We start from the raw sequence: 13,858 nt of genomic DNA, 5'->3' as shown, positions 1-13,858 counted from the left end.
CGACGCCTCAGACATAGCTTCGGGTGCTCACCTAGCAGGCAGGTGTACCCAAGGCCTCTGGAATGCCCAACAACTTCACTTGCACATCAACCAGAAAGAAATGATGGCAGTGCAAAAAATACTGACTTCCTTCCAGCCCCGTCTCAGGCCAGGGGTGGTCCTTGTAAAGACAGACAACACCACAGTAATGTGGTACATCAACAAGCAGGGGGGTACCCAATTTATCCCCTGTGCAGATTAGCCACGAGTCTATGGCTTACAGCCACCTCCATGGGGCTACACCTAATTGCCCAGTACTTACCAGGGATCAACACTCTGGCAGACTACCTAAGCAGAAACTTACTGGACCCCCACGAATGGCAGCTCCACAGAGTAATCTTTCTGCAAACCACCCAGGAGTGGGGGACCCCAGAGGTGGACCTCTTTGCCTCACACCTCAACCACCAGCTGCACAAGTTTTGTACCAGGGAGCCCCCTCTTTGTGTACACATACCCTCCTTTGCCCCTCATTCCCAAGGTTCTAATAAAAATGAGAGGAGAGACCAAAGGCCATCATCCTCATCGCTCCAGATTGGCCCAGACAGCATTGGTACCCCTTACTATGCAGTCTGGCCTTACAGCCCCCAAAGCTGCTTCCCCTAAGGTCAGACCTCTTGACCCAGGAGAGGGGGAAGGTACTGCACCCAGACCTACATACTCTCAAGCTTTCAGCGTGGCTCATGCACTAAAAATGAACAAGAAGTCACTGTTATGCAAACAGGTCCTGGACATCATCAGAGGCCAGAAGGCCCAGCACAAGAAAATCTTATGCAGGAAACTGGAAAAGATTCTGCTCCTGGAAACAATCCAAAGGGGGCAGTACCTCCCAACCTTCCATCTCTCCCATCCTGAATTACTTAGCAGAGCTGCTCAATAGTGGCCTCTCTTTCTCTATTAAAATCTATGCCTCTGCCATTTCTGCCCGTTATGATTCAGACCCACCCCTCTTCTCTCATTCTTTGATTAAGCAGTTCCTCAGAGGGGCTTCTAATATCAAGCCTCCCAGATGACCTCCTACTCCACCCTGGGACCTGAATTATGTGTTAGAGAAACTAACCTTACCTCCTTTTGAACCTGCCGCTTCAACGGTATTGAAATACCTCTCTTGGAAGACTGCCTTCTTACTAGCTATTACCTAAGCCAGAAGGGTCTCGGAACTTCAAGCTCTCATGGCTGTCGAGCCCTTCACAATTTTCCATGCAGACAGAGTCTCCCTGAGGACTAATCCCTCCTTTATGCCTAAGGTGGTATCTGATGTGACCCTTAACCAGGCCATACACCTTCCTACCTTCTTCCCCAACCCACAAAACAAGGGGGCATGAATTCTGCACTCACTAGACATGCACAGGTAACTCTGATTCTATCTGGACCTCACTAAGCCATTCAGGAAAACTGACCAGCTTCTTATAAGCTTTCCCCCAGGGGCAGAGGGGAAGCCAATCTCCAAACAAACCATTTCCAAATGGATTTCACACTGTATCCATTTTTGCTACAGACTGCATGGGAAACCCATCCCTAAGTCAGTCTGTTCCCACTCTACTAGGGCAACCTCCACTTCCTTCCTCAGAGGAGTACCAACCAGGGACGTATTGGAAGCGGCCACCTGGACATCTGTCCATACTTTTACAAAGCATTTCCGCCTACCTCTCTTTTCTAAGTCTAGGGCAGGGTGTACCTCTGCAATTCTGCAAGGCCTCCTGTCCCATACCTAGGACTCTACCTATCCTTCCTCCCATTATCTCAGCTTTGGGAATCCTCTCACAGGTGATGACTGCAACAGTGAAACATGAAGAACATAGTACAGTTGTGTACACTTACCATAAATGTAGATGTTACAGTGTATTCACTCTTGGTTTTCCTCCCTCCATCCCCCTTTCACATCTTTCCCTGGGGAGGACATGCTTCCCATTATGGCTGTTGGCCACCAGGACCACTTCTCTCTTTTCTCTTGGGCTTCTGATGGGTTAGGACGAGAAAAAACTGATGTCGGCTGCCTTGCTTTATAGTACTGACGACCTGACATCAGACTACAAGCGACAGCAGCCGGCACACAAAAACATTGACGCTGGTATTTGGGCCGGCCGAGGGCTACCACAGCAAGGATAACCCACAGGTAATGACTGCAACAGTGAATACACTTGAACATCTACATTTATGGTAAGTGTACACAACTGTACTTTGGTCTCCACTAGAGGACTTTAATTTTATTTTAGACCTTTTGATTTTGCTGGTGGTAGAGACAGATTGCAGAAGTGACTGAAACTGCCACAAAAGTCTCTACTCTGCACAACATGCTTGCTGTTGTGGATAAGGTTCTGCAGTGGGGTCTATATTATAACCATGAAGTTACACAATCACGACTACCCATTCATCTACACATAATTGTCAAATGTCCTCTTCACTGAACATCCACATCATCTATTTCTTTCCAAGGGAAAGAAATTGGTAGTCCAACAACCCGCAACACAATGTAACAAACACTATTAAATGGGGGGCTTCACCCCCCCATACCCCCAGTGTGGGGGGGCTGTGCCCCCCCCCCCAAGTATACTAACTCCAAGATCGCACTACAGTGGGGAAAAGGGCAGATTTAAAATAACGGGCAACCGTTTTCTTTCCTTTGGAAAAGAAATCGATGTGGCCATTCACTCAAAAGGACGTTCAACACGTAGGTGTCGATTAAAAGATACTCGTGATTTTGTACCTTTCAATATTTAATGTAGACCCTTCTGCCTTTAGGCAGTGTTATCCAGTGCATTTGTATTTATTTAACATGAAGGTTGTTTTTTGCGGTCTGTTATCTGATTTGGGCCTGTGGTGTTCTATTTTCACACTGTGTATGTCTGCTGTCTTTGTCCTCCATGACTTTGTGAGTATCAGGACCAATTCAGCATTTTTTTGGTCAGGCGGACCCTTAAGGGTGTTCTTATTCCATCCTCCTCTTAGGAACCATTCCCCTCCATGGGTGTAACATTTTCCATTCCACCGTTTGAACTTGCTGGATGTTCTTCGTGTTTCACTGTTAGTCATCACATTTGGGTTATCAGCTTGCAGGTAGCCCTCAGTCGGCCTGATTATCAAAGTCTTGGGTCCTGCGTCGGTTGCTGTCTCATCTTCCATGACGTTAGGTAGTCTGGTATAAAGTATGCAGCCAACGCCATTACATCAGTCTTTCTAAAGGACTGGGTGTCCTTCAAAGTCAGACCTTGTCTTTTTCGTGATAGTAGTGTATGACTTTCCCTTTAGCCAGTCCATTCAGATTCCTGGTTCAGTTCCGGGGGATAGAAATTGAAATATTAGGTAACTTAAGAGATTCACTGTTTCATACACATGACTTCAGAGTTCACTGTTTGCTCAACTGTTTGAAACTGAGGAATTTAACTCTGTAAGACTGACAGTTATGTTTTCAGGGAAAGAGAAATTAAATATGTTAATGAGTTGCCACACTATTGTTCTGGGGAGGTGTTGCTCTCCCCCATTACTTATTTCAACTCTGATGTCATACAAACACAGAGAAGGTGGAATATTTGAAAATTGTCCTGTTTTCAAAATGTTTGCGATCTCGGGAATTATGGTAATTAAGTAAAGGACGTATGGGATTCAGGAGAGTTCACCCTTCTGCAGAAATGCTTTATAGTTTTTTTCTTTCCTTTTTACTGAAAAGTGTAAGGTAATGTTTTACAGACTTTTACACACTTAGCTTTTGGGCCAAAAAAGATGCACCTTGAGAGAAATTTCATATGCACACACCTGCTACATCCACACAAATGTGAAACTAGTGTGTGAATTTAGTATGAAGGAGCATAAATTCATAGCTTGATACTAAGCTTATTGCCTGAGTCACTATCGGGAACCTAGGTACCTTACCAAAAAGTAATAGTATTCTCTTAATTCCCGTTAATAAACAAACTCATCTCATTAACCCCAGGTGTGTATTTATGGACTGTCATCCCTTCAACAAATCTGGTTTTGAAGGTTGCTAGGGGATTATTCTGTTGCTCAAAGTGAATCTGTTTGAAGGTCCGGTATATATTGTGCCAGAAGATATGTTCTGGTAAAAGTTTAGATCTGCAGGGCAGAGAATTAGTTTTACTTCTGGCTCTGTAGAGGTGAGGGAGATCAGAAAGTGCTGGTCTTTTATAAACTGGAAAAAGAAGCCTAGCTTTCCATACAGGAGTCTGTAAGGAATAGACTCTAAGGAGAGAGGGTTTAATTGGGTCGATTTAACTGTTGCCTAGGGCTGTAATTTTTAAGGAAACTCTTGAGGTCTTTTGTGTTGGTTTAGATGTTTAGAACGTTGCATGCTAACTAGGACATTATATTCAGTGATTGAACAAGGGATTAATGAAGTGGAATTGCCATTTCTCTGCATTTAAGAGGAGCTACCCTGATAAAATGATTTCCTAACCACAGTTAAGACATGATCAAAAATCGTTTATCAGCGTAAATACTCAGATCTGTAATGGCTGTATTTGCTTTGGGGGAATTTTGTTAATGCAGTATGAGGCGGGAGGAGGGACATTGCTTCCCAAAAGGAACATTTTGTGTTAAGGGTGAGCCATGAATAACATACCAGATACTGGTTGGATCTCCTTTTTGCTGGAAAATGTGATTGTTAGCAGAAGTTTTATCAACTGAGCCCTCTTTACATCATTGAGCAGTTTTGGTGAGAGACTGACATCTGACATATGTTTTCAGGTCAAGTAGTAGTCCTAGGCAACTCCCCTTTGGCATCTGAGGCCTGAGGAATACCACTTTTGACATACTTCTGACTAAAGGAAGTACCCCCATCTTAATAGTGTGAGTTTATTTGGTAAACCAGTTAGCTACCCAATGGACTTTGTAGGTAATGTTGAGCTTGGTGAGTGTTCATCTGTAATACATGCACTGGGAATAATGGTGAAGACCTATGCCAGGTGAAGGTAAGCAGATCAGCTGTGTCTCCTTTGCTTTGGGGGGGGAAGGGCGAGTGGTTGCCTGCTGTAGTTATAGCCTTTAATTTGTGGGGGAAAAAGGTACAGCGCAGTGTTGGAAGAAGCACCTGGGGGGGGGGGGGGCATTTCTGTAGTACTTGGGAAAATAAGTACATGTCTTGATAATTGTATTTCACTCTGTGTTTTGGTAAAATCTAGGTATGACAAAAGTGAAAGTTGGAAAAGATGACTCATCCGCAGAATTTCTGGAGAGAAGACGTGCTGCATTAGAAAGGTGAGAGCAGTTCAGTGTTGTATTTCTCATCATAGCAGATGTACAAGTGTTTTCCTCATATGAAGTTAGTGATTTCTTTGGAATTAATGTGTACAGTCAGTTTGAAAACTTGGGCGCATAGCACAAACTGTGTTCTGAGGTCTGTTAACAGTGAATGAGAACATTGGCACGACTTTACAGGGGCTGTATGACTGCTATATCATTGTCTTTCAACAACATTGCACCTGTAAAATTCCAAATGCTGCACCACAAAATGAACTTGTTAGCACATAAACCAAAATGGAGGTAAAACACGCATGTAGTGCATGCTGCTCTGAAATTACACTCTGAAATTGAAGGAAAAGGCAAGCTTGTTAAGTATGTTTTAACATCGAAGTCTTTTTGCTAAATGGTTTTAAGTACAGCTAAATTAAGGGTCACCTTGGGGCATGATAGCAGCTAGTGTAAACCACCACAGAACAGCAGTAAGAAGTAAAACAACTTTCAAATCTGTTAAGTACTTTGTTGTGCCACACTTCTAAATAAATGGTAGTGAAGTTACTAATAACTTTTAAAGCTGTTAGTGTCTAAGATTGACAGTTTGTGTTTGTATGCTGTGGTAGAGCTCACTGTTTACAGCTTTCAAATCTGTAAAACACTTCACACTCCCACACTGCTTTCCCTTTTTTTCTGTAACTGGCAGCACATTGGCCCGATATAGCTCTGTGCACTGCAAAGAATTACTAATTACTGAAGGTAGAATCAGATCTGGTTTATCATGTCATAACTTTAATATGTTCTAGGCACGGATGTCAAGATTCACCTCAAGCTTTGCTTCTTTCTGCTGCTGAAGTGAATTTCTCGACATCCATATCTCCAAAACAGCAGCTTGGTTATAGTCTGACACCTGTTTGTAATCCCGTTTTACACTGAAATATAACCTCTTCATATTGCTGTCCCCAAAACCTTTATATAGCTATCCCCAAGGTGGATGCAGGTCAGAGAAAATAAGTTCCAGCCCAGAACAACCTTTGCCAGAAACACTCTCTCAACACACATTAAACATGATCATTCTGAAATTTCATCTCAACAGATTAACAACACAGATGTGTGTTGAGCAGTTTATGCTGCCCTTTTCAAACCTAGCATTCTTGCACCAGTCTGATGCTGAAATCTCTTAAGATATGTGTTCTTGTAGATTTGACTTTTGAAGGCCTTCTGCATAAAATAAGTGATATATGTTTCTGCTGCCCTAAGCTTGTCAGTAAATTTTCTATTTTGTTTCATGCTAAGGAGAGTGTGTGCCTCCTGCTGATCCTTAACACAGTTTGACATACTGGGCTAAGAGAAGATGCCTAGCCCCATCTCTACTCACTTTTTTCATGATACATAACACAGTTTGTCTTCAGCCTAATGAGTCATTTTCATGGCATTCAGCCTAATGAGTCATTTTCATGGCACAAGAAAAAAATATGATCACTATATCCTAGGTGAACTGTATTTGCTTATTGGAACCATGGGCTGAAGAGCTAGCTTGGGAGATGGTTGTCTATGTAGTCAGTTTGCTAATCATTGGTGGTGGTAGAGGGGTTGTATTGCAGCTGGGTTTTGCCTGTGGAAGTATGTAGCTGACACAATGTGTATGCCATACTTTCTAGGCTGCATGCTGTTTGACTGAAAAGTCGAGAGTTTGAGCACGAGGACTCTTTACTTCACCAGGGTGATGGTCCAGCAGTGACTCTGTGTGTCATTCCTAGTATGGCTGAAATGACCATTTGGTTATTGGGAAGGTTTGTTGGACAGTGGTGCAGGAAGGGGATTGGTTAGTGAAGACAGAACTTTTTAAAAAATATTTTGAGGCAAGATACGGATTTCTGGTGGATTGTTGATTTCCTTAGAAGGCTGAAATCTTGATATATGCTGGTTTTGCCAAACGAAACGGACTTGCTCGACGAAAGTATGATGGCGCAAAACCCACAAAACGAATGTCAAACTGAATAAATGCTCGATAAAGGTTTAATATAACAAATCCACAAAGCGAAAATAAGGCAATATATAAAATAAATGCTTTTGTTTGGCTCCTGCCAAACTTTTTCAAAACAGTTACACATCACTTCCTGCTGTTTAAATAAATTAAGTCAGTGATGTAAGCAATTAAATTCATTCAAAAAATTAAAGAAACAACACACCTAAAAAAACTTTAAACACTTTAAAAACAGTGCCTACGAAGCAATGCTTTGACAAACAGCACAAATGCCATCTGCACAAACAATGCACTCAAATCTGTGCTTAACAAATACTTGCAAGCTTGTCAAAAGTCTTTATAAAAGTATGTTTGAGAAATATACTTGAATGTACGAAAGATATATAAAGCATACATCCAAACAAGCAGCGTGCAATCAAAGCGTATAATAAAAATATGCTCGCAAATCCAAACCCTTATTCAAAGAAATCCAAATGTATAGAATGTGTGCAACAAATCTAATAAATGTATATACATGGAAATAAAACGTCACTTAGTATCAACCTACGATAAAATAATATAATTGCAATGTAAAGAAAATTGTATAGTAATGTACAGTGTATAGTGAAATTTCATATAACTAATATATAATAATTGTGATATGTAAGGTGTTTTATATATAAAAAAGTTGTTTTATATATAAAAAAAAGTTAAATTAACTTCTCAACAATAATAATGCTAACAATTATGCGCTCTTATAAAAATGCTCAACCCATATTCATGAGGCTTAAAACCAGCCTCTGAAATTGTTGTACAGTGAAAACAATAATTGTTATATATGCTGGTTTTGCCTGGGTATGGAACCATGGCATAAAGCACATTGTAACTGCAAGCAGTTAAAACCATTTACCTGAGGAAAAGAGGAGAAGTTGGAGGCCTACTAAAGTCTGTAAAAATAGTTAATTATATATCTTCTAGTGTAGCACTGGCAAGAGGGGCAGTGCAGGAGTACTCTGAAAAGGAGAAAAGAATAGAAAGCTAAACATCAGTTGCACCACTGTTATAACAAGCACTCTTGTGATGAGACTTCCAAGATGGCTGCAGTCAGAATAGCATCTTCATTTCATCTTCTCCCAGTCTAAAAACATAAACTCAGATAAGAGAGCCAATGAATTTGTCTTTTTGGTTAAATTTAATTTACTGGCTAGTAAGTGCATTGTGTGGATGCTAGCAAAGAAGAAATTTAGAGAACCTGAAAGAAAATCAACGAGAAAGTGTGAGGAGAAAACACTGGCTGGGAAGAATCTTGTAGCTCTTCAGAAAAAGCAGTTCAAGGACCAGCTTTGGTACAAGACATTTCTTCTAATAATCTAGGTGAAAAAATAAGTTAGATGTGCTCAGAACTAATTAAAATAAAGCACTAAAGGAGTACATGAACTCAAATAATGAAAGGCTGAAAAATGGAAGAAGTTTTAAACAGATATTCTGAGCTGATAAAACTTCAAAAATCAGAGGTTGAAATTAACAAAAGACTGGCCGAGTATGAGACTGCATAAAAAGAGATGTTTTAAAAATATTTGAATTGGGAGACAGAACATGTAGGAAAAACATGAGATTTTGTGCTATACCAGAGAAACTGGAAGGGAACAGTCTCTATTAATTTTGTGAAAGCACAAATAAGCAACAGGGCTGTTATTCCACAGCAGGAGTTGTTAATTGAAAGGGCACTTTGTGTATGTGCTTTAAACTTGACCATGAGAAAGCAGCCGAGACCTTTATTTGTAAATATGCAATCCTAACAGCTGAAAGAGTTGATTTTGACAAAACTGTGGCAGAAGGAATAAATACTATAAGTTGGAGAGAGTAGGGTATTTGTGGAAAATGATTACTCACTGTACACCAGACACAAGAGGAGCAGATTTATTCCAGTAATCGAGGAATGTCGAGATGCAGGTGTGAGATTCAAACTGCTGTATCCAGCTGTCTTTAGAATATTTTTTCCTGGAGGATCAAAGTCATTTTTTGATGCAGAACATGCTAAGGAGGAAATGCAAAATGTTTGTCTAAAAAAGTGAACTATTAAACTGAAGGGAACTCTGTTTTTTATTCTTATAATAAAGCTCATAGAGAGACTTTGTCAGTGAAACCTTTTCCAGCATTTGAGGAAATGCATGAGAAGACAAAAAAAATCGCAGGAGTTGACTAGAAGAACTAGGAGTATGTTGGAAAATGAACCACAGACTGGAGCTGGGAGATGGATGTCAATAGGTAAAAAAAAAACAAAAAAAAAACAGCAACTCTGATATAAAAAGTGTACACACTCCTGTTAAAATGCCAGTTTTTTGTGATATAAAAAAATGAGACCACAATAAATCATTTCAAAACTTTTCCCCATCTTTAATGTGACCTATAAACCTGTACAATTCAATTGAAAAACAAATCTGTTGGGGGGAAAAATATAAAAAAATAAAAAACGTACAATAAGCTGGTTGCACAAGTGTGAACACACTTAAACTAATACTTTGTTGAAGCACCTTTTGATTTAATTACAATATTCACTCTTTTTGGGTACACACCTGCCATCAATTAGTGACTTTGATTAACCCCAAATAAAGTTCAGCTGTCCTAGTAGGATTTTCCTGACATTTACTCAATTGCCTGCTACAGCAAAAGCCATGGTTCGCAGAGAGATTACAAAGCATCAAAGGGATCTAATTGTTGAAAGGTATCGGGTGAAGGGTACAAAAAAATTTCCACAACATTGGATATACCATGGACCACAGTGAAGACAGTCATCAAAAAGTGGAGAAAATATGGGACAGCAGTGATGTTGCAAAGAACTGGACTTCCCTCCAAAATTGATGAAAAGACCAGACGAAGATTGGTCAGGGAGGCTGCCAAGAGACCTACAGCAACACTGAAGGAGCTGCAGGAATTTCTGGCAAGTACTGGTTGTGTACTACATCTGGCAACAATCTCCCGTATTCTCCGTATGTCTGGACTATCTGGTAGGGTTGCAAGATGGAAGCCTTTTCTTACACAGAAAAACCTCCACGTCCGGCTAAAATTTGCAGAACAATACATCAGGTCTCCCAAAAGCTTGTGGGAAAATATGTTGTGGTCTGATGAGACCAAGGTTGAACGTTTTGGCCACAATTCCAAGAGGTATGTTTGGTGCAAAAACAACACTTTGCATCACCAAAAGAACACCATCCTCATGGTGAAGCATGGTGGTGGCAGTATCATGCTTTGGGGTTGCTTTTCAGCTGGAACTGGGGGTTTAGTTAAGGTGGAAGGAAATATGAGCAGTTCCAGATACCAGTCACTTTTGGCCCAAAGCCTTCCGGCATCTGCTAGAAAGGTGAAGATGAAGAGGAATTTCACCTTTCAACACAACAATGACCCCAAGCATACATCCAGATCAGCAAAAGAATGACTTAACCAGAAGAAAATTAAAGTTTTGGAATGGTGCAGCCAGAGCCCAGACCTAAATCCAATAAAATGTCTGTGAGGTGACCTAAAGAGGGCTGTGTACAAGAGATGCCCTCACAATCTGACAGATTTTGAATGCTTTTGCAAGGAAGAGTGGGCAAATATTGCCAAGTCAAGAATGTGCCATGCTGATAGACTCCTACCCAAGAAGACTGAATGCTGTAATTAAATCAAAAGAGGTGCATCAACAAAGTATTAGTTTAAGGGTGTGTACACTTATGCAACCAGCTTATTGTACATTTTTTATTTTTTTATATTTTTTTCCTTAACAGATTTGTTTTTTAATTGAATTGTACAGGTTATAGGTCACATTAAAGGTGGGAAAAGTTTTGAAATTATTTATTGTGGTCTCATTTTTTTATATCACAATAACCAGGCATTTTAACAGAGGTGTGTACACTTTTTATATCCACTGTAGATCTGTAGTAGTAAGGGACTACTGGCAAGGGAGGAGGATTACACTGATATTCCACCTAAACTGCTTCAATGGACCTTAATAAAATTCTTGCAGGTATTAGATTTCATCAGGGAATATTTATGGGTGGGGACTGGAATTGATTTGCAACAGCGAGAAATGCATGGGAGGCTTAGAAGGAAATAACAAAAGAGGGTAGATTTTTGAAGAAATTTGAAAATATTTGATATGGGAGATACAGATTCAGTAGTAGGAACTTTGGGAGAATTTACATATTTTCCAAGGTACAACAACTGGACTAGGCTAAACAGAATTTATATTTTGCAGGAACATGTGCATTTCATTCAAGTTAGACACTAGCACTTCCCCAAAGATACAGTTAAGAAGTAATAAGAATTATTTATAGGAAGTAATAAAGGTTTTAGTATTGCAGAGTAAGAGGAATCTCGCACAAGAGGTGCAACTACAGAATGCTAAGAGAAAGGGACTTACCTTGGTAATGTCCACAAAATCTGGTCTCTTTTTTTGTCAGTTCCACAGCTGTTGGGGTCTCTGATACAGCTTCGACCACTTCCATAATCCACTGTAGCCTGGGTTACCTCATATCTTGTTTGCTGCTTCAGCATTAGAACATGGACTACCATAGCTGTAGCATGTGTAGTCAGATAAGTTATATTTTTGCTGTTACCTAGTTTTTATAGGGTTTTGCTGTATTCATTACCATCCTCCCCTGTTTTCTTTTGTGTTTAAAACAAAAAAAAAAGTTTACTTTTAGGACTAGTTCAGTGTGGGTTTCATCCTTCTGTATGGGCCCTATGCTTTGGTTTCATTCTCTGCCAGTTTACTCCTTTTTGCTACCTGTTGTGGGTATGTCTTCCTTAGAATCGTTGGTATACCTTCTCTTCATATGCAATTGCTGGTATTTTACACTCTCCCCTCCTTTTGCTGCTTTTTCTGTTCTTGATACAAGACAGCTGATAAGCTAAATGGATTTAAAAAATGTTCCTTCTGTGGGCACAAGATCTCCAGCTCCGATGCCCACCAGGAATGTGTTTATTGCCTTGGATCAGCTCATGCTAATGTGGAGTGTGAAATGTGTGTGATTCGATCATCTTGCACTTTTTGAGTGCAGTAACAAACTGGTTCTGAAAAGATTGCTCCCTTCTACTTCTGCTAGAGCTTGCCCTTCTAAAAAAAAAAAAAAAAAAAAAAAATCAGAGAAGACCAAAAGGGATTCACCTGGGAAAGGCTGATTCTAGGAAGCAATCCCCTGATCATTTCCCTTCCTCTGCTTCAGGCTCAGCTCCTCCCCAAAAAGTTTCCAAACCATCTGATCTTTCTATCTCCTTGAGTATGACGAGCTAAATCAGACAACAGTCCAACACTCGCCAAAATACACTTTGGAGCCTATACCCTGAAGGATCCATTTTTCTTTCTTACAGGAGACTCCTCAGAGGGCTACCAGGCCACCCTCAATCTCCTCATCGCTTGGATCCTCTAGGAGCCTAATGCAAGCAGATGTGGACATGATGAAGTTTCTCAGGACCCAGATTCAGTCGGGAGTCTTACCAACTCTGTCCTCCATTAGACCAATGAGCCTACCACCAGCAGAGACCCAACTGTTGACTCCTTTTCCAATCCTTCCTATGGTTTCAGAGGCATTGTTGCAGAGAGTTCTGAATTTGCCTGAATCTGAAGGCTTTTCCTTTGACTCTGACTACATCTGTGATCCAGGCAAAATCAAATGTAATAAAGCAAACAGCTGGAGCCACAGAAACTGCTCAAAATTTAATGGTGTTCTGGTACCTCAGCTAAATGCCTTCAGAGGAATAGTTTTACAAACCCTCACGCAATCAAGTAATAATACAACCCTTAAATAAACCATCTAAAAAGTCATCCAAAAAAATATATATTCATGTCACAAATTACACATTTAAATTAATATCCAAATTCAAACCCTTGGGTGCGAATGTAATAAAATTTAAAATAAATCTACTTTCTGTTCCTAACAGCTTTTGTGCAAAATCATCCTGTCCCCCATGTACTTTGTGAAAATGGTCCACAATTGTACTATCTAGTTTTAGATTTCTAATGTCACCTAGATGTTCCAAAATGTGAACTTTTTACCATTCGCTTAGTCTGACCAACATACCATTTGGATACGCAAGAGTGGTGGACTTTGAAACAACTGAAAAATGAAAGTAGTGATTACGTATTCATATAAGCAGATAAGGGGAGCAATTGGGTTATTATGCATAAAGGGCAATATGATAAAATGATATTTGATTTGCTATCCAATGAAGATGTGTACATGAACTTAACCTCATAACCCCATGACACAATTCAATAAAATGTTATTGGAATCATTAGAGGGGTGAAAGGTTAGATGTTAAGTTGTCAATCTCGCCTTCATTCTTGCTTGATGGGTTCGGAGCCGATCCTCTGCTCCGACTCGGCACTTGCTAAGCTCGAGAGTCACTTTTACCAGCTCGAGGCAGCCCCATATCCCATGATGCAAGGCGGTAAGTACCCAGATCTCGTTTGCCGCTTCGCTGATGAGGTCCTCCTTTTACCAGCTCCTGGTAAGTGAATTATTACTTTACTTTTTTAGCCCCTTTTACCAAAAAAAACTTAAATTATTAGTTTTAGCTTAGTTTTAACTCCTTTCTGACAGAAAATTTCCCTGTCTTCTAAAAACTTTTAGTCAGACTAAAACCCATCCCATCCCCCCCCCTGTTAGGGTGTGTGTGTGTGTCTGTTAG

General features: G+C 40.3%; 1 protein-coding gene across 1 annotated transcript in view; it reads left to right on the top strand.

Annotated features, from left to right (window-relative positions):
- LOC122806764 (sorting nexin-1-like) overlaps positions 1-13,858 on the top strand; it is a 1,692,021-nt gene that overhangs the window by 650,510 nt on the left and 1,027,653 nt on the right. Inside the window, exon 7 of the mRNA XM_044077461.1 lies at positions 5,172-5,247. Within this exon, the coding sequence (XP_043933396.1) occupies positions 5,172-5,247 (76 nt within the window). The remainder of the gene's footprint in view (positions 1-5,171; positions 5,248-13,858) is intronic.

Source organism: Protopterus annectens, chromosome 7.part0 (assembly GCF_019279795.1).
Source record: "Protopterus annectens isolate FY-2018-M chromosome 7.part0, PAN1.0, whole genome shotgun sequence".
In the NCBI taxonomy this organism is placed as follows: Eukaryota; Metazoa; Chordata; order Ceratodontiformes; family Protopteridae; genus Protopterus; species Protopterus annectens.
The sequence above is the reverse complement of the archived record's forward strand: the minus strand, read 5'-3'. Positions and strand labels throughout refer to the sequence as shown.